At 42.5% G+C, this 21,640-nt stretch overlaps 2 protein-coding genes across 5 annotated transcripts in view; both read right to left on the reverse strand.

The window, feature by feature from the left end:
• Window position 1: 1 nt before the first annotated feature.
• mRpL14 (mitochondrial ribosomal protein L14) lies at window positions 2-650 on the reverse strand. The gene has a single exon (XM_064698881.1). It carries the CDS (start codon window positions 581-583, stop codon window positions 74-76), a length of 510 nt encoding a protein of 169 aa, XP_064554951.1. The 5' UTR covers window positions 584-650; the 3' UTR covers window positions 2-73.
• Window positions 651-2,257: 1,607 nt separating this feature from the next.
• The window catches only part of LOC135439980 (proteoglycan 4), a 37,946-nt gene continuing 18,563 nt past the window's right edge, over window positions 2,258-21,640 (reverse strand). Inside the window, exons 1-4 of one of the 4 annotated variants that reach the window (XM_064698912.1) lie at window positions 17,567-17,596; window positions 7,779-8,112; window positions 7,390-7,695; window positions 2,258-5,859 (exon numbers count right to left, since the gene is read on the reverse strand). In XM_064698912.1, the coding sequence (XP_064554982.1) occupies window positions 2,555-5,859; window positions 7,390-7,695; window positions 7,779-7,836 (3,669 nt within the window). In that variant the 5' untranslated portion in view covers window positions 7,837-8,112; window positions 17,567-17,596 and the 3' untranslated portion in view covers window positions 2,258-2,554. Of the gene's footprint in view, window positions 5,860-7,389; window positions 7,696-7,778; window positions 8,113-16,961; window positions 17,101-17,566; window positions 17,597-21,640 lie in introns of those variants that run through there. The other 3 variants (XM_064698911.1, XM_064698910.1, XM_064698909.1) reach the window with 3 other exon arrangements.

The following is a 21,640-nucleotide window of genomic DNA, read 5'->3' on the forward strand; positions in this document are numbered from 1 at the left end:
CTATATTAACTATAACGTAAATCATGTTTTTATTTCGAACGCACACATGAAAAACAGCATGAATTTGTCAGTGCTAAACGTAGCGACTGGCTATGGCCAGCACCTTGGTGTAGTCGGCGCCCTTCGCCAGCGTCTTCTCCTTCAAGATGGTCCGCAGCACCGTTGGAATGGGCACGTGTATGCGTGTGCCCAGCGGACTGCCATTGTCATCGATTAGCACCAGGTTGTTGCTGTCGAACTGCGGCTGCTTGAGCCGCTGCTTCTGCTTGAGTCCCACAAGGATGCCCTTCTTCATCTGGCCCTTGATGGCCACCAGCACCTTGTCGCCGATGAGGCCGACGCCGCGCTTGTTATAGACGTGTATGCAGCGGGGTGGCCGGCCCTCGGCCATGGCACGCTTGCCCAGATCGCTGTTGTCCACCACGCGCAGCCGGGAAAGTTTCCGTATCTCGCAGCATGCCGGCGTCGTGTGCAGCTGACATTTGGCGGCGGCGGCGGCTGTCAGCGGGCTGGTGGTGTTGCTTTTGGCCAGCAGCGCCACATTGCCGGCTCTGGTCACGTTTCTCAGCAGGATTTGGGCCATTTGGCTAAATGCTTTTCACAGCAACGGATCCAGCTGAATTTTTAGAACAACAAATTCCAATTATACAATGCCCTATCGATACATCGATGGCGGTGCAATGCAACAGTGCAATGATCAGCTGACTTCTGCGCACCTATCGATAAATTTCCCTCTATACGATAGTCAATTGTGACGTCACCGATTATTTTTGAGCGCGCGCTTTTTGAATTCTCATGCAAATTTCGTTAATTTCTTATAACTAGCTAATTAAACGACACTGTCAGCTCATTTTTGGCTCCGAATGATCAAATTCGAAGGCCAATTACAGTGCAAGCACATTTCGAATACGCACAATTTAACAAATTCACACATTTCGCCCAAATACTGCTGGCAGTCTGTTAAAAAGCATGTCCAATAGGTGTTTAATGTATTTTCTAGAGCATTTGTTGCCTTGTTTAATTTAAAAACCACAAAATAATTTTGTTAAATTTGACAATTTCAAATTTTTCGTTGGCGCCAAAAGATTTAGCTTCTTCTTCCTGAATTTGTGACGTAGATGCGCAGAACGGTGCGATAGTTGAACTGAAAAACTAGTTCCGATATTCATCGACTGCCCATTAATATCGATATTCATTGAACACAGTGCTGCCAAGTGTGGACAGTGCTGCCAATGCCACTGTTTAAATTCAAATTTAAAAATCATCCGTTTTTTGTTTGGTTTGTTATTTTCCAGCGATTTGCTTAGCAAAAATGCGTTGCGCAATGCCTTTGCATGGATTTTCATTTAAAGATCAAAAGCAATTGTGCTTTTTGCGAAGTTTTCGCGCATCTTATAGATATTAGTGTCTTAATAAAATGCCTGGCACCAAGTGTTGCCCAGTTTCGCGCAGTGCTGCCAATGTCGTTTCGTAAATTTAAATTTGAATTTAAAAAGCACACTTTTCGTTTGTAATTTTCATGCAATCTATTTATTAATGTATCAATAAAATATGCTCAAATGCGCTCCAAGCAATCAATTGCAGCGCACAATACATATGTATACACGTGTCTGTGTGTGTGTGTGTTTGTGTGTGTGTGTGTGAAGGTATTTCTAATAATTTATAAGCATAGTTTTAACGCTTCAATTCGTTTGCTAATCGCTCGCTTTGCTTTTGTGCTATTAGTTGTTGTTTACATATTTGTTAAGTTTTAATATTAAATTGTTATAGTTGTTGTTTGTTTTTTTTTTTGTTTTGTTTTTGTTTGTTTTTTGCTTTGACACGACTAAGTAGACCAGTCCCATTGGTTAGAAAATTGGTTACTATAATTCACTATATGACATACAAAATATTATATAGGCATATGACGTATATATAAAATTGCTTGTTCCTTTTGTTATTTCTTTCTTTCGCATTTTGTGTGCTGTTGTTGGTTTTTGTTTTTGTTTTTGCTTTTGCTTTTGTTTTTGGGTTCTTGTGACCTTAGAACTAAAACAAAGTGTTTAAAAAAAAAAAGAGCCATTAAATTACATAGTTCATAACAAATATTAAGAATAGTTAAAAAAAAAAAATAATTTTGTATATATATTTATATATGCTTGTGGATTGGTATTCAAAAGCGCGTTAAATAACAAAATTGTTACTAAAAAAATATGTAAAAAATAAAAGATATATATATATATATATATAGATATATATACTTGATGTACAACAACAATTTGCATACGCACTTGTTAATTATTTACATTTACACAAAATAATAATATGTAGAATAAAAATAATAATAATTAAAATAAAAGCAAAAGATAATGTGACAGGAAATCAAAAGAAAATAAAAATACAAATAAAAATTGGATTTCCATTGAAAAATTTGCGCATTCGCTTTGTGCATTTCGTTTCGGTTCTCTCTCTCTCTCTCTCCCCCTCTCTCTCTCTCTCTCTCTCTGTATTCCTTATGCTCCTTATACTGATTCCGCTCCCGCTGCTTCTTCATCTTCTTCCTCTCCATTTGGGCTCAGGCGCGATTTAGCTCGCCGCGCTTAAAGTTGCGTATCGCCTCCAGGAGCTGGTCGCGCGGATCCGGCGTCGTCGGCGTCATGGCCGTCCCGCTGCGCACGGGCCTCGCCTTGGCCAGCATTGGTGGCGCCGGCGGCGCTGGCGGCATGGGCGTGGGCGTGGGCGTGCTCCTGGTGGTGGTCATCTGGCTGGTGGGTCGCAGCTTCACTTGCAGCAGCGCCGGTGTCGCCTCCGTTTCCAGCTTCAGCTCCAGTTTGCTGCTGCGCATGATCGTTGACGGCGACGTCGCTGCTGCTGCTGCTGTGTTTGTTGTGGGCGTTGGTGTGGATGTGGGCGTGGCCATGCCATTGACTGAGACGCGGACACGCAGCGCCTGCTCCTTCTCCTGTTGCTCCTTGGCCAGCATGCGCTCCTTGAAGCCCGTGCGCCGCAGCGTATTCTGTCCGAAAGGCGCCGCCGCTGGCTCCGCATGCATCGAAGCCCTCTCCTTATCCTTCTCCCTCTCCCTCTCCCACTCCCGCTCCTTGTCCAGCGTGGCAATGGGTCGGGGCAGCGAATTGGTCGTAACGCCGCCGGCAACCGGAACGCCAGCGGGCAGCGTATAGCGATTGCTTCTCGCCGGACGCGGCAGCGTCGAGGGCTTCACAAGCTCGCGTATTAGCTCCTGTTTCGGCTCCTGCTTCTCCACATGTTTCTCCTCCTGCCTCGGCTCCTGCTTCATTTCGGTCTGGTTGTCACGCTGCCGCTCCCGCTCTCGCTCCTGGCTGGCATCGCGCAGCGGCTTGACTGTGATGGGCACATGGTATTCCTTGCGCGGAATACCCATGCGCAGTATGGGCGAGGCCACCTCAATGGTCAGCTTGACCGGGGCTGCACTGGCTGGCGCTGCTTTGGCGCCGCCATAGATATAGTCGCCCTCGTTCTTGATGGCCACCTGCGATTTGGGCCGCTCGCTCCAAGTGGCAAAGTTAATGCTGGGCGGTCCGGAGTAGCGATAGGTCGGCGGCAGCGGCTTCCGCTCGGGCTTGGGCTCGGGCTCGGGCCTGACGACAGTTCTGGCTGACAGTTCCCGAACTGGGCTGCAGCGGGCCGAGTCGTCGGTCGAGTCCAGGCCGGAGGCGCTTGCGGGCGTGGACGCAACGGTGACCAGGGGCTTGGCAGCTGTGGACGCCACTGTGGGCGCCACTGTGGACACGACTGTGGTCGCGACTGTGGACGCGACTGTGGTCGCTTGTGGGCTACTCTTTGGTTTCTCTGACTGTTCCAGTTGCTGCTGTTGCTGCTCCGTCTGGCCATCCGCCAGGCTGTTCTTGCGCGAACTGCTCAGTATGTTCTTGATCAGCTCGAGGCTCTGCAGCGACGGCGACTCGGCGATGCTCAGCTCGCTGGAGGAGCGTCGCTGCTGCTGCTGCAGGCTCCCATTGCCGTTCAGCTCGACCCGGTTCAGGGATAGCTGCGAGGAGCTGCGCAGCCGCAGGCCCAGGCCGCTGTGCCTCGGCGAGGTGGACGACGCCTGGAAGGAGTCGGCGCGCGTGATGGTCGGCGAGCTGTTGCTACTGCCGGAGCTGCTCCTGGCCATGCTCAAGCCATTCCCAGTTCCATTCCCAGTTCCAATTCCATTTCCAGTTCCATTTCCGATTGCGGCTATGCTGAAGTTGGCCAAGCGATTCGGCTTGGCCGCCTCGATTTGCGGCTGGTCGGGCGTCTGGCGGATGAGCGTGTCGAGACGCTGCTGCTGTATGATGGTCGACAGCTCGTCGACAATCTCGTCCAGCGGCGTGCTGGCCGTGCTTCTGGGGCGCGTCTGCGCCTGTGTGCCATCCGAGAAGTCCGGCGGCGGCGATATGGGCACCGCATAGTTCCACGACGACAGCGAGGTTAGCTCGCTGGCGCTGCTGGGCGTCGCCGAGGCCGATGTTGAGGCACCATTCGCCCGCGGCGACTGCTGCTCCTCGGCGGTCAGCTCGTCCTCCGTCTCGGGCTGTTGGGCCGTCAGCACGTTCAGCTCGGCGAGCGTTGTGGGCGCTGCCGGCAGCTGCTGCTGCTGCTGCTGCTTGGTCTTGAGAGAGCTCTCGCAGGAGGTCTTGAAATTGTACACCTTGATGGCCTCCTCGTCCTCCGAGCTGGACTCGATCTGGCATTTACGAGCGGCCAGCTGCTGTGACTCCGTCTCCGTCTCCGGCTCGGGTGAGGGCGTGCTCGATGGCAGCGGCTCGCCTATGCCCGAGTCAGCCTGCTTGGAGGCGGCATCGTTGTTGTCCTCCTCTTCCTCCTCCTCCTCCTCCTCCGTGGCGCTGCCCAGCGAGCGCGGTTCCGGCGTGGGCGTCGGCGTCGGCGTGCGATTCAGCAGCACCTTGGACACATTCTGATTGCCATTGCTGGGCAGCTGTGGCGCCGCGCTGGTCGGCAATGCCGGCGCCTTCTCGCCCACCTCTTGGCTCGGAGGCGTGGCTGTAGTCATTGCCATGGGTATGGGCGTGGTGATTCGGGGCGCCGGCTGCGGCTGGGCCGGCGGAGCCAACACTTCCGTCATGGAGGCCGTTGTAGAGGCCAGCGATATGCTGTCCGCAGCTGCTGCTGTTGCTCCGGCAGCGGCCAGATCGGGCGGCGGTGCGGGTGCCGCCTTCTTCTTCAGCTGCAGCAGACGCTTGCGCGGCGTCGGCTCCGGCAGAGCCGGCATTGGACTCGGCTTGAGTTCGACTGTGGCATAGTGTCCGCAATCGGCGGCATCTGGCGTCTTGGCGCTGTTCCCGTTGCAGTCGAGCTCCAGCGAGGGCTCCGTTTCCGTTTCCGCATCCAGCTCCGGCGTGCTGGCCAAATTGGGCGTGGACATGCACAGCTGCGGACGCTTCACAATGACCGCATACGCGGGCTCCGTGGGCGTCGCCGGCGTCGCGCTGAACTGCGCCACGGACTGCTCCGGGATGACCAGCTGGCTGGGGGGGCGTGGGGCCAGGCGCTTCTTGCGCGGCGGCGGGGCCAGCGCGAGGGCCTTGGGCGGCACGACGGGCGTGCGCGTATAGTTCATGCCCGTGGAGTCCATCGAATTGAGCGAGTTGCTCGAGCTGTACGGGCTGGGCGTCTTGGCCGCCAGCTTCGAGTGCGAATGGCTGTGCGAGTGCCGGCTGCTGCTGAACTCCGAGCTGCTGCTCATCGAGTCCCGCGCCGCGGCCGTGCGCTGGAACTTGAGCATAGAGTCAGCGTTGAAGCTGTCGTACGACTCCGACTTGTGGCACAAACGGATCTCCGACAGGCCCACCGCGCCGATCGTCGACTCGCAGCTGTACACCTGACTAGCGTCCACTGTGGGCGAGAGAGCGAGACGGGCCAAATTAGTTCAAGCAACTAGACGAAAGCTTAACAAACTAAATCATTTGCTCTCGAACCGGTTCGCAGGTGGTTCGCCACAGCGAGGCCTGCTGACGGAATCGAACTGAACCGGTTCAGATATATACGGAATTCGGAAATCGATCTGTTTAACCCTGAAGCGAAGCCTTAAGCCCGATTGCATGGAGCTCAGACGCAGCTAAGCCTGGCACATAGCCTCAGTTTCTCAGTTCCTTTTCTTTTTTATTGTAATTCCCAGCTTATTTTTAACCTGGGCTACGTATAAATCGAAGGAAGTCTGAGAGCATCAGATCAGATTCTTTTTTTTTTATTTCTCACTCGTTTATCGAGTTTCGATCAATAATCGAAAAGCTTTGCTGCATCAGTTATAAGAAGTTTTAATCTTAGGTTGAATATTCTCGATACATATCGGATCCTTATTTGTAAAAGATTCCCACTTTTCATTGTATTGACGGATTGTTAGCCTCACGTGTCTATCGACTTTCGATAATTCGATAAGAAATCGAAAAGTTTTGCCGTATCCGTTATAGGAAGTTGGAAATTGTCGATATATATCGGTCACCTCTTTGTTGTAGATCCCTACGGCCCATTGTTTTAATGGATTGTAAGCCCCATCTGGGCTGATAAACTTATCGCTTAAGTTTATCGAAGGGTTTACCAATTTTCATTAATACGACATGTTCAATCGAAAAGCTTTGCCAGAGATCTGATGCTAATACAGTTCTAAGAATCTTAGATAAATCGATAAATAATCGAAAAGCATTACTAAATAACTGATATTTAAGAAATTATATTATTATTGTAAGCTCCATCTGGATTTCAAAAAATATCGCTTCGATTTATCGAAGTTTTTCTTAAGATTCGATAGTTCGATATATAATCAAAGAGCTTTGCAAGAGAACAGATGCATAAGAAGTTATAGAAACCGAATCTTAAACTGGGAATTCTCTTGGTACATAACCCTGTCGGAGCCTTCTCTGTCTTGTTTGTATTCCTTATAAGATGTTATACTGTTATATTGGAGATTCTCGATATATGTATATCGATTTCTTCTTTGTTGTAGATCCCCATATCCCATTGTCTTAATGGATTCTGTCCCTCACCTGCTTTGCAAAACTCCGAGCTTAGTCTAATCGGGATTGTTCGATAAATAATTGAAAAGCTCAGCTAGATAACTGATGCTCAAGAAGCTATAATCCTTAGTTTCTAATTTCTCTTGGCAAATAGCCCTATCGAATCCGTATTTATTGTAGATCCCTACCTTCCACTGTCCTAATGGATTCTATCCCTCGCCTGCATTGCGAAACTTATCGCTTCGATCTATCGAAGTGTTGCTCAAGATTCGATAGTTCGATATATAATCGATAAGATACTTAAGAAGTTATAAAAGAGAATTCTGAGAATTCACCTGTTGCATAACCCTATCGGATTCTTCTTTGTCCTAAATCCTTCTAGTCTTCGGATTTGATAGATTGTTGGACTTACCTGGATTGCGAAACTCGTATTTATCGGCATCCAATTGTTTGTTGTCACAGACCAGGGAGAGCAGTTTGCTGAGTGGCACACGGGCGCCCAGTCGGGTCACATAGAGCTGATCCTTGGGCAGGAGCACGGTTATGCGAAAGGTCTGCTCGAAGGGTGCATTGCTGGTCGCCGCCGGCAGCGGCGTGATCCGATTATAATCCAGCTGACTAGCCTCATTGATGTGCATGCCCTGATCCGTGGACAGATGGTGCAGCTGTGTTGTCGATTTCGATAGCTTCCCGTTGGCGCTCCCGACGCCCGATTTGTCTGGATAGCGAGAAAGACAATTAAGGTACGGCTTTCAAGAAAGGAGGGCAAGACTGGCAAATGGGCGAAGTTGGGGGACTTACCCTTTTTGCGGCCAAACCAGCGATTGAGTGTGCTGAAGCCGCCCTTCATGCTGCTCATCTTTGGGGCGTGGCTGGCTCGCACACTTGCTCTCTCTCTCTCTCTCTCTCTCTCTCTCTCGCTCTCTCTCACTTTCGTTCAGGCTGCTTGCTGCGTGTTTTCACTAGTTTTCAACTTGTTCTATTTCCGTTTCCGTTTCTGTTTCCAACTGTTCCTCTTGCTTTTTCCTTTTGATCGTTTGCTCTTGTTGTTGTTCGCCTCTCTCTTTCTCTAGAATGTTTCGTAATATTTCTGAAGCATACTACAAAATGGCGTGCGATTTGTTCGCTGCGAAATCTGCAAGTGAAAATCATTCGAATGCCGATTACGATTACGTTGAAGAATACGAAGAAAAAAATACAAGAAAATGAAACGCCAAAGACGCCAACGCGCTTATCAGAAGCCAGCGGCCCGATAACGTTTCCAAGCACCCGAGGGAGGGTGCCCCCCTTTTGGCCAAGACTCAAGCATATAGACGAGCTAAGCGGTGGGGAAGGGGGGGGGGGGGGGCGGCCAATTGCCAGGGGCGTGGTAAAGCAGCCGCCACACGCATTCCTTGTGTAATGAATGGCTTTCTTATCGTCGACAACGTCGGCCTACAAATGAATACACTCACTCACACTCACACACACACACACACAGTCACGCACACACACTCACGCACACTCATTCACAGCCATATGGATGTTATATAGACACCCATACGTTGATTCTATGTAAGGTCTGATTGCTTTCGGATGTGCTTATGTCAGCCAGATAAGCGTCCAAAAGACGCACATCACCTGCAATGTTGCCAACTTAACCTGAAACGGTTAAGAGCTTAGTTCTATAACCGTTTGTTATACCTATATGCTAGCTATATAATATGTCAAACGGGTTTCAATATTGATAATGACATAGGCAAGACGTAAGAAATGAATACCAATGGATTTGGCTGGGAAATTCTTATAAATATTATACGACACAGCAGTTGGATAGAGTTACGTATTTAGGAAGTTCAAATTATGATTGGGCATTATAATTATTATATTTCTTAGACATATTTCTTCAAAAATAGTTTTAAATTAACTAAATTTCTCAGCTCTAGAGTGTAAATATCTTGAGTTTCAACAATTTGATAGCTCGAATCAAATGTGTCAGATGTTAATTTTGGGATAGGAACAAAATGTAGCCCGCAATTTCTATATGAAAATATCTAAGACTTGCAATTATATTAAATGGAAAATGAAATTCTTTCATTAAAATGTTGAAAATGTTGGAACCAAAACCTGATTGGAAAGATGTGTAAGACGAGTTTCATAAATCAAATGCAACGGCAGGCAGATCAAAGACAGTTCAAAGCGCAAATCGAACCAGCGACTTTTATTTTTTGAGTTTGCAGCTTGGATTTAAGCCCAGATTTCGCTGTTCAGTTGAGCTCCACGCAAATTGTGGGAACTTTCTTTAAACTTGTTTAGCTAAGCACAAAGAGTATTAAGCTTTAGCAATAAATACTTTAGAGTAGTTGGAGTAGTTTATAGAGTATTTTATAGTATTTGCAGCTGATCCAGCTGGATCTTCCATTGCAAATTGTTTGTTTTGGACAGTTGAAATTTCAGGTAAATATAATTAGGCTAAAGCAAGCCTCATCAATTCCCCTTTTTATGGGCAGCTTTAAAACATCGTTTCCAGCTATCGTAAAAAATGATTGTTGGGAAAAATAATCGCAAACGAGTTAAAATATTTACAGCCTGCAAATTTGCATGCGATCATAAACACAAATATTTATGATATTCATAAAGTTGACTCGATAATATATAGATGTAGATATGCGCATATCTTTAAAATCGCGCACGTCCATAACCTAGGCAATTAGAGATGGGTGCGTGACAAATAATTTCATCTACATCAAATATATTTGTACATAATATATACATAAACATATATATTTACACAGTCTGTTTTGTTTGCTTTGATTTGGTGCATTTTTCTTAAGTTTGGGATATCACGACACAGTTTCTTTTAGAGATAAGATAAGAAGCTTCACAAGATTCTTAGCTACTCTTGTGTTGACTCTCGCTCTCGTATACGATGTTCCGCTTACTCAACAAATATCGCATTGCATCGTTCTGGGCAGCTATAGTACATAAACGCATATCTTAGAGACTTCGGTCGTGTCACGACTCACGCGCCCGTCTTTATTATCAATTAACCTGTTAAATTTGTTGCTATTTGCGCTAAGCTTAACGCCAATTGTCCTCTAAAATATTGAATAAACAGCGATAGACGCACACGAACGCACACACACACACACACACACACACATGCACACACATTGGCCTTTGTTGCTCTATCTAGAAGCAGGCGGCAAAAGCCGCGCGCAGCCTGCGACCTGCCGCGCGTTTTTTGTCGCGTGCGTTCAATTTGCACACAATGCGGGTGAAGTGCTTCGTTAGGTGGACGGTGGAGGAGGGGGGGGGGGGGGGTGTGGTACGCGGTTAGCTCGCTTGATTGTATAATGACGTGGTTCAAACGGTACTGTTTCTTTCAATGTGTGTGTGTGTGTGTGTGTGTTGTATGTTGTCTTCTCATTGGCCATGCAAATTACTTACAATTGCAGCAATAATGAGAACAACAACAACAACAACAATGTGTACAAGGCACATGGTATAATCAGGCAAGTGCTCGACTAAGAGATACCCTGTATGCACGCGTTAGCATGCACATGGCGCACGTTCCTTTTCCCTGCTGATTCATTTCGATAAACATCAATTAAATTGAATTCGATAAAGAAAATCAACTTAAATAAAATGGCTAGAGCTAACAAGACTAACAAGTTCCAAAATCGATATTTATCGATATTATGAAGAGGTCGAATAAAACCTTTTTTTTACCATTCGCACAAAAGATAGCTGAAGAAAAGTGTATATCTGTCCATGATCAAACAAGTGCTCGACTAAGAGATAGCCTGTTTCTCTTCTGATTCCCTACGATAACCTAAATTAAATCAAATTTGATTAAGAATCAACTTAAAAATGAGCGCAATAGTCGAGACATGGCACGAGGTTTTCTCAATTTTAAGGCTAATAGGGGCAAATGTCTAAGGAGTGAATAGATCCAATCTCTTTATACTAACAAAAACCAAATCTCAAAATCGATATTTATTGATATTACATGAAAATGGACGAATAATGCCCTTTTTTTTTACCAATAGCAAAGAAACTAGTTAAGAAAACGTGTATAATTCGAACATGTATAACAAGCTCGACTAAGAGATACCCTGTATGCACACATTTTCAGTGGCATTTCAAACAATTTAAAACCTCAAAAAGAAGTCACTTTTTGAACAAACACAAGATAATATGCTGTCGCCTGTTGCCTGTTGATTTGTATAACACCCCACAGGACACTTGTTACAGGGTAGACTTGCAACAGTCGCACACATATACATACATATGTATATGGATACATATGTGCGGGTATATGCTTACAGTCGTGTAATTGAGACACGTGTCCGACTTACTGCTTCAATGCTGCACCTACCCCCCACCCCTATCCACCGCCCCTTTCCCCCCTTGGAGAACATTTGGCAACCCTTGTGGTATACGCCTTGAAGCATCTGTAAATCGATTTGGCGCTTTTGTTTTTTAACGAGCTGCCGCACTAATTAGCCCGACTATTAGCTTGGCTAATTAAATTTTACTCACTGTTTAGCTATTTTGTCGATTTGTTGTTGTTGTTGTTGTCGTTGTTGCTAATTCTAATGGCTTTGAGAAATGGAACCGAGCAACGTGCAAACTTTACTAAACACATTTTTGGTTATCAATTTTGGCTATTTAAGCACACAAGTGTGTGTGTGTGTGTGTGTGTGTGTGTGAGTAAGCGAGAGGCAGCTAGGCGGAGCGGGGCGGGGCGGGGCGGTTGAGCTTTTATAGTCAGTTAGTTAAACTTGAAATAAACATGAGTAAGAAAAAATTCCTCGGCTATCAAAGCGACAAGGCGACGACATCGAAACAATTCTCAAAAATCATCACGTTCCACAAACATGCCAGTTGTATTGTGCTGGCCGAAAAATATCAAATAAAATAAAATAAATTAAAATACATATATAGTATGTGTATATAGCATATAGTCGACTGACTGACCAATTGCCGTAAAGCTTAACGGCTTTTATTGAGCACAAAGTTGAGAGATCGAAACCCCGCGAAGCCGAAATTGTGCAGAATCTGTGCAAAAGCTCTAAAACTTCGTAAACTGGATTTCGAATTGACAAAGAAAAGAAATATATGACTATTCTAACCAACTATCTATATATGTATGTGTATATATATCCAAATATGTGTGCATCTACTTATCAAGTCATATACTACTGACCTTTATGGTATATGTCACACACATGCGCTATAATTTTATACTATTAGCTGACTCAAGCCCCGGCTCACTCATTAACAACCTCACAGATTAGATATATATATCTATGCATATATCTCAAAATATATAAAACTCTTTGTCCTGACTGACTGATTGGCGATCATGGGCTGTGCCCATACCGTAAGAGCTGGGAAGCTGAAATATTCCCTGTAGACGGGGTTTTGGGAAATTCCGCCCGCAAGTGTGCAAAAATTGCGAAAAACGTTATATATATATATATAAACGTTATATATAAAACGTTCACACTTATAGAAAAATGCATTCCCTCAAATATCCTAAAGGGACATAGTTCAAAATTTCCCACCCCCATAACTCGGTCAAATCTCATTCTCTTTGTTTATTTATTTTATACGTACCACTGGCAAGGCCGGGGTATACCCTCTAATATATATATACATATACATATATACATATATGTGTGTATATAATAGCATTCAGTTTGCAATTAGATATTGACAGGGTAAACGGTCGAGTTTTTCATTCAATCAAAAGCAATTCAAGTATTGTCCCATCATTAATTATAAACAGCTGCGTTTCTGTATGTTAATCCACATATCTCAATATACATATGTACATATATTTCTGTTCGAATCGATTGTAAAGCAAAGTCCCTCTTTGTAGCTTATCTGGAGAAGCACTTGAAAAGTCTTTATGCGGTTTTTATGGTTTAAGTGTGCCTTTGTTTGGTAAAGTTCAATCTGATTCCCAAATAAGACGGAGTCGAGCAATGCCGCTGATAAAACGATCAAAAATGTCGTGCAAAGAAGAAGAGGTTGAAAAGGAAAAGATAAATGAGCGCTACTTGTAGAACGTTTAAGGATATCCGGACTAAAAGGAAAACTGAAAAGCTTGCAAGGGAGAAAGAGATGTGAAAGAGAGAGGGAAAGAGAGCGAGATTAGATTAGAACTGCCTGTAGAACGTTTGAGGCTGTCAGGCCAAAAGAAAAAGTGAAATGCCTGCAATGAAAGAGTAAACAGATGTTTGGCAAGGAGATAGGAAGAGAGGGAGGAAGACAGAGAGAGAGAGAGAGAGAGAGGGAGGGGGAGAGCGCAATTGCTCGTTTAAGGCTTCTGAATATCGCGCAAAGAAGTATCGCAAAGAAGCAAATGCTCTTAAGAGACTTAGCTAGAAATCAAGACAGAACGTTGCAGGAAATCGAACAAAGAAGAATTAGAAAAAACGCTTAGGGATATTGCTGAAAGATGAATTGAATAATTAAAAGTAATCGAGACTTAAGTAAGAGAGACAGTGAGGGACCGAGAGGCTGATGGAGAGAGAGAGAGAGAGAGAGCGAGAGCGAGAGAGACAAAGAGCAATTGGAGACAAAAAGATAAGTTTAAGCACGTTTACGTGATGATCTGTGGTTAGATAATTGTATAGTTTAAGCTCTGCTTAGTCGAGCTATCAATCTCTGCTGTTGCTCATCTCCAGAATTAAATTCTTATTTAGTTGTATCTATGGGAATGTGATTCTTTGAAGCTGATGTCACCTAATTATCAAATCCAACAACCTGTAATATCTAAACGCAATTTAGTTAAAAGCTATTTAGTTGCCAGTCACGTAATTTATCAGAGATTCTATTTCTATTACTGTTTCTATTTCTATTTCTATTTCTATTACTGTTTCGATTTCCATTTATAATCGCAGCTGTATATCAACTTAAACAGGAATTTCGTAATGTGCCCGTTGCTAACAATGAATATAATTGCTTGACCTTTAAATTGCCTAATGATAATGATGAACGGGCATTGGGTTTAGGGCATGGCTTATGGCATTTTAAGTGCTGTGGACAATAAATATTCCTTTATGAATATTTCGCAGTCACAAAATTGGCAACTTTCTACCGTTATGCACCTGCTGCTGCCACATAACCGTATGTATGCCTAAAAAGTTATAGTTAAGCTCAGTTCCATTTTCGGGCCACTTTACGCTAACGAGCCGAATCAGAAGTACAAACATTCCAAAAGATAATCATAAAAACAACAAAAATGCAAATAAAAAGCGAGGTAAACAACAACGAAATTTCCCCAAAAACAAATCTCTGATCGATGATTAATCAGAGCTCAGGAAATGCTCATCGCATAAGCATGTACAATATACTATATAAATATCATATATACATATATATATATATGTATATTTATGGCGGGCATTGGGAATTTTTCGAGCTGTGTAAACTGTGTTTTCAGATACATTGTGCAATGCACGCGACATTGGCATTGGCATTGCATTTGGGGCTACGGAGCGGGGCTCTGAGACGGAGGTAGGAGGTGGGGGAGACCCGAAGCTGAGATTGAGTCTTATCCAAAGTTAGGCGATGATATCACAAGCGGCGACGTGCGGCAATTTTATATTGGATGCTCATCTTTGATATACCCTACCTAGAGGGTATTGCAGTTTGGTCGAAGAGCGAAGCGTGCACTATATATAGGGTATACAGCAAGAATATATATGTATGGTAAGAATATCTATATATGTATAGAGCATAGAGAAAGAATTTATATATATAGAGTAAATATACATATATGTTTACAGAGTATATGTAATTTTTATTGGTGAAAATGTGAATCATAGAGTTAATATAGGGTATACAGCAAGAATGTATACATATGTTTAGAGTATATATATATATATACAGAGTATACGGGAAGATTGTATATACATATGTATATAGAGTATATAGCAAGAATATATATATTCTTGCTCAATATAAAACACTTGAGTCTATATAATTTGTCTATCTATTCTTTCAGTTCCGAAGCTATCTTCATGTAACTTTGCACGGATTTATCTTCCAGTTTTTTTATTACTCATATTGCAATCGCCCAGATCGAACCAATATATCCTATAGCTTCATGTTCCCCACATATAAGCCAAACCTTATAATGCATAGAAAACATTTTTGTTTTTTTTTTGCAGTATATATAATTTATATATATGTATATTATATAGATGGAATCAGTTAAGAGAATGAGTCTTTGCATAGAAAACCTTTTTGTTTTCTGCAGTATATATTGAAGAAACTTGATATTTATTATTATTATTATTTCCCATGATCATACTCCACATAAGCGCTAACCTTATGATATTATATGGATCTATCGAAGAAATCAGTCAATAAAATGACTTTTAGCATAGAAATCTTTACTAACTTGGCCTCCTAATTATGGCCTCTTAAGAGCCAAATCTTATCAGAATTGGCAAACTATATAATCGGTCGTAAAATTAGTTGCTGCAAGGGTATTCAAGTTTCGGTATGCGCCAAGTTCGTAGCTATTATTACTGTGCAGTTTCGCGCCGGAGGCAAACTAGTCAGAAGAGCCACAACAACTATGCAAATTGTGTCCAAGTACACACACACACACACACACACACACACACACACACACACACACACACACACACACACATACATATATATTGGTATTAGTGGTTTGTATGTGGGCTTTGGTGCGATCGGGTTGTGATAAAGGCACCTGTGGAAAAGTTTACACAGCGCCTTTATCTGCAGCGACTAAAGAAACCCGCAGCAGAAACCGCGGCCCGGAGATAGAGATGGAAATAGAAGCACGCCCGACTGACTTATCAGCCGGTTGGCTAATGGTGACTAATGCCAAGAACTTATGCTAAATAACATTCGGCGGGTCTTTATCGAAGTATATTCCATTTGGGCCACACGATATTCGAGTTTTGGCCAAATGCCAGGCCAATTTTCACGCACTCCACACTGGCACACACACAATCGTATGCATCGACTACCTCAGATATCGTCCAGGTAAATATAAATAGATAATCAAATTGCATAAGCAAAGTGAAAGCCATAAAAATGGTTGAGTAAATAACAAAGAATTGTTAAGACTATTTGGCTGGGCCAAATATTGAAGCGACAAATTAGTTAGAATAGAATAAGATTGTTCGAATTTTATAAGTTAGAATATTTACTTTTCAATTCACTCTCAAAAGTGGAAGAAAGAGTGAGAGATTGGTTAGTATTTTCAGTTAAACAATTTAGAGCAATTTTGTATTATCTATTCTAGCGAGCGTTCACTGTACAACTCAAGTTTGTCGGCTTAGAATTCCACTTGTGCAGTTTTCAGTTAATAACAACAAACAAAAACAAAGCACTTGACAGACAACAAAAAAATCGTGAAGACAATTATAAATTTAATAGTGTCGCATCTAATGCGAAATAAAAAATATAATAACAATAAAAAACAAAACTTTGAAACTCTCACTGATTGGCAGCAAATTTGTTCCACTTTATTCTTATTGGAGCCATTCATCATTTGCCGATTGGAATTGTGGAGGCTGTCAAAATGACAATTGCCTGCCGCATTGCCAACAACAACAACAATGAGAACAACAACAGTAAATCGCACGCTCTCTCGCTCTCTCACTCACTCACACTAGCTCGCACTCTGTACGTGACGGCCCTCACGAGGGTCACTTTTCTTATTGGCATTTGTTGTTGTTGTTGTTGCTAGAATTTCGCGTGCCACTTTCTGCGTTGTTGTTTTACTTGTGCTTTTGTTAATGTTTTTCTGTTTTTTTTTTTTTTTTTGTTTTGGTGCACAGCTACTGCAGCTTTTTTGTGTGCATTTATCGTTCAACAATTTGCACATTGTCATAAAAAACAATACAAAAATAAACACCCACACACAAACACAACTGGAGCCCGCATTAAAGTTAACTTTAGCAACAGAAAAAAAAAAGGTGCTTAGAACTGCGTACTAACTGCGGCTAGCGGCGTGTTTGCTTTGGTCTTTTCTTCACTCTTTTCTTGTTGCGCTCTTGCCTTTGCTTTGTTTTCTGCTGCGGACTCTCTGCTTTGGCAGCAGCGTTGCGAGGCGGCGGCGACGACGACGTTAACAAAACTGAAAACAAAAAACGCGCAAAATATGCACAGAACACGAATACAACACCAATACACCAGCAACAACGCGCACACACACACACACAGGCAATAATAGTAGCAGGCAAGCAGGCAGTAATAAAGCAACGGTAACTCTCTAATAATAGCGCCAGACGGCAGCACTCCAACAACAAAAACAACAACAACAAGAAGGCACGCAGCAATCCAGGCAAACTGCGCTCAGCTGTATGCGCTCTCTCCCTATAAGCTCTCGCACTTGCGCTCTTTATTCCTCTCGTTGTTGTTGTTGTTGTTGCTGTTGCTGCTGCTGCTGTTTTATCTTATCAGCAATAAGAGCAATTGGCGCCGGCGCGGTGAAAGGAAAAACTGCAGCGCACAATTGACAGATTGTAGCTGTTAGCGTGTAGTTGTCGCTGTCGCTGTCGCCGTCGCCGTAGAAGATGTTGCTTTTATTGTTTACCGTTTACCGTTTATGCCGTGTGCTATCTTCACTTGTCGCGCTAGCTGGGCAAACTGAACCCAGTTGGTGAGCGCTGAAGCCGCGTGCGTTGCATAAGACAGGTGATGGCGCTGCCGCTGCCGTTGCTGCTGCTGCTGCTGCTTCTGCTGCTATTTGCGCAAGCAACTCATTCTGACTGCGACGCCGGCGACCTTCAGCGCTGCCGTCGGCGCGCTTTGGCGTGGGTTACGCTCTGGGTGCGCTCCTGCTAGCTGCGCTGCAGCGACAAAGCTTGTGCATGGGAGTTGAGAGTTTCAGGAGTGCCTTGGCACATGCGTGACCATTTATATCGCGCCATCTATTGATTGGCATTGACTAAGGAGGCCGCCGCCTTGCCGCGCCTATCCCGCACACACACACACACACACACACGCACACACACACACATATGACATCATCTTAAGTCTGTGCCATCTTCACTAATTGCCGCCACGCACCAAACTTTCGAGTTGTTGCCCCCTCCAAAGTTGGGCATTGGCGAAGGGGCGCGCCGCCAGCCAATCGCTGTTTAACTGTCAGTCAAGTTAGCAGCAGCTTTGGGCTTGGATTTCCGATTATATTTAATTACTTCGATGCCTACATTTAAATTCTTAAGCTAATAGCAATAAAGGCATTAGACACGGCCAAGTAACTGTGTGGGCGGCAAACAGCTTAAAGAGGCGTGACTGAAAGCTGATATAACCAAAATAAAGACATCAAATAAAATACAGTGCGCGCTCGTTAGCAAGAACTTCAAGTTATTACATACATATCTGCAGCTGTACATCAGATGCTTGAAGTAAAGATTATTATTTATTATTTTGCAATTGTTAATTTTGCATTCTGCAAGCAACGCGTTCTTTATAGTCAGTGCACACTGTAGGCAGCATTTATGCATGTGAATGAAACGGTACTTTAGGGCGCCTCTCAAAATTTTGGGCATGTTGTCGAATTGGTTTTCCAACTGGATTTTTCAGGTTTTTTTACTTTTGTGAAGCCAGATTTTGGTTTAAAAATAAGTTCGTCACATTTCTTTTTATTTTTAATAATTCTAAATAAATATTGTTTTAAGCCAAATCAATGTTGAAATTAATATGTTTCGGTTAGGTTTCAGATTCAGTTGTTCTTAATCCAATTAAACTGGTTCAAGGTTAAGTTTACGGAAAAATATTCCATTTAAAACCGCAAAATAGGTTTGTAACCGTGCTCTAATAAGTATTCTGTCTTAATTTAAAGAATTTCTTGCGGCTAAATACGCAGGCCTTACATTAAAATAGCTTTCAGATAACTCCCTAGAGCCTTCAGTTCCTAAGAGAGGGTGAGTGGTTTCTAAGCTTTATTATAGAAATAAAACCTCTAGGCATCTTATATAAAAAGCATGTTGTATTATATATTTACATATATGAAGTAAAGGCAACTGAACAATGAGGATTATACGAATTCGTTAGCTAGTGCTATTTATAGTTTCCTGTATAAATCGATCTACAAATAAAATATGGATTATAAAGCATACAATAAGCATTCTTTTGATTAGGTAAGATATGGTTAGGCGATTTTTCAAGTACTTTTTCCTTCTTCCCTTGGATCTCTATATATAAAACTGTTTTTCCTGACTGACTGACTGACTGATTGACTGATTCATGAACAACACACAGCCCAAACCGTAAGAGCTGGGAATCTGAAACTTTCACACTCGTTACCTTATGTAATGAAGGTGCACGTTGGGACGGGGTTTTGGGAAATTCCACGGGCAAGGCCTGGCAACATTATTCTTGGTCAAAATGCATGTAAAAATACATACAGATATACACACACACACACACACAAACACACACTTACACACACACACACACACACATACCTACATACCTACATACCTATATACATACATACCTACATACATACATACCTACGCCTCCTGCTCCGCCCCCTTGGTGCTCCTCCTCCGGCTCCTCAGCTTCCAGCGTTGAAGCCGCCTGCGCCTAAATCATAGGTAAAGTCTGCAAGCCTTACTTACATTTTTGAGAATCGAGGAGGAGGGCAGCTTTAATAATTACGTTTTCTTATTTAAATTTGCCGCGCAACAAGACAACTTGGTCTGCTATTGCTATTTTATAAGACAATTGACTTGCATGCATACATATGTACATATATACGCACATACATACATACACACAAGCACACACGCACACACATTCATACATAAACACACATACAAAAATGCATACATTCATTCATTCAAACATTCATTCATATATTCATGCATATATATGTATGTATAAACATGCTTACATTTATACATGCATACATACATACATACATCTTTAGATACATATATAGAAAATCAATTTGGCATCTAAATCTGGCAACATTATACTTAGTCAAAATTCATGTAAAAATGGTTCCCCTTAAATATCCTCTTTGTTTCTTTGTTCATGGTTCGGCCTATTGATCAATTTGGCATCTAAATCTGGCAACATTGTTCTTGTAAAATATATTTACGATTATATGTGTTAATACGGAATCAGATATCTTTTGTAGCAGTTATATTCGTATTATGGCATGTCTTCGATTAGCTAAGACAAGGCCTTACTATCAATTTCAAGCTACTTATATACAGTTCCATACACTGCAATTAAGTTTTTACAAGCCAGATAAAGCTTTAAGCAGTCCATTAACAAAAAATAAATAAAAAAAATAAGAAACCACTTGAAAGGAAATTCCCAATTTGCGCGTAGAATCCAACTATGGAACATGCATTTGTCACGGCCATAAAGAGCGTGTTACTTTTACGAAGGAATTCCAGCGATAACTGACCGAGTGTCTACTGTATATAGTAAATATATATATATATATATATAGTATATAGTATATCCATAACGATGCGTATCTCAATCACTTAACGCTTGTTTAACCCACATATTAGCGACTCAGGTCCCAAGTGTGTTTTGGACAACAGCAAAAACATAAAATAAAAGTTGCTAACAGTTTCCGCTTATCAGAAACCCACTCGATATAGCGTAAACACAACAACATTCCATGCCATGTCGATGATGTTGATAATTATGATATAGGGCATGCTCCACGGGCCAGTCAAGCACTTGGCCAGAACCCACTCGGCCCCTTACGCTTACCCTTCGCCGCTTTGCCACCTCTCTAGCAAAAAGCTATAGCATATGCCCAGCCGATATATATATACATATACTTATACATATATATATATATATATATATATATATATATATATATAAACGTTGCATAGTTCTATCTTTCTCTTGCAGTTCATATATAGAAATCGCTCGGATAAGTTCTGTTGGGCTTTACTTCACTTTCTTTCAAGATATCTAGACCAAACTTTGGATCATGGTATTATGTATATCAATATATATATATATACTACAGCAATATATAGTATATATAATTTTCAGATTTGATCGAGATATTTTGAAGAAAAAGGTTAACATATATATATTATATATTTACTATAGAGATATATATAAAATACTTTATTAACAGTGAATCACTTTAATATATGTTATTATATATATATCTATCTATTATAATATATATGTATATAGTATATATATATAATATAGCTTAAAAGAGGGTAACAATATCTCGACCAAGACAAACTTCACTAATCTCCTATAACATGAATCACATCTTATTAACATTGGATCACTATATTATATAGTTCATATACTTATATATATATATATGTATATTATATAGCTCAATTAGAGCTTAAGCTCGTTAAGAAAAGTTCTGCCTTGGTTGGGCTGGGTTGTTTCTCGGTTCGATTGGTTTGTTTTCTGGCAAAAACTTAATATATAGATAAATCGGATATCGAAAATAAGACCCTTGTCTTCAAACCCCTTCGAGTGAAATGTGCGCAAGGGTATTTAAAGTTCGGCGTGTCGCAGTTGACCGTGTTCTTTCGTGTTTATCAAATGTGTTTACATTGTTATTCGGCCTGTCCTTGTCTTTGCTTTGATATTGTGTACTTTGGCACGTTTTCGTGCACTGATAACCTCAACCTTAACATAGAACATTGAAGAGCGCG

Source organism: Drosophila montana, unplaced genomic scaffold, assembly GCF_035044405.1.
Source record: "Drosophila montana isolate Dmon_TW-CO22-7 unplaced genomic scaffold, ASM3504440v1 contig_786_1, whole genome shotgun sequence".
NCBI lineage: Eukaryota > Metazoa > Arthropoda > Insecta > Diptera > Drosophilidae > Drosophila > Drosophila montana.

Coding starts and splice junctions, on each gene's coding strand:
- mRpL14 (XM_064698881.1), bottom strand. CDS start 583: ATGGCCCAAATCCTGCTGAGAAACGTGACCAGAGCCGGCAATGTGGCG.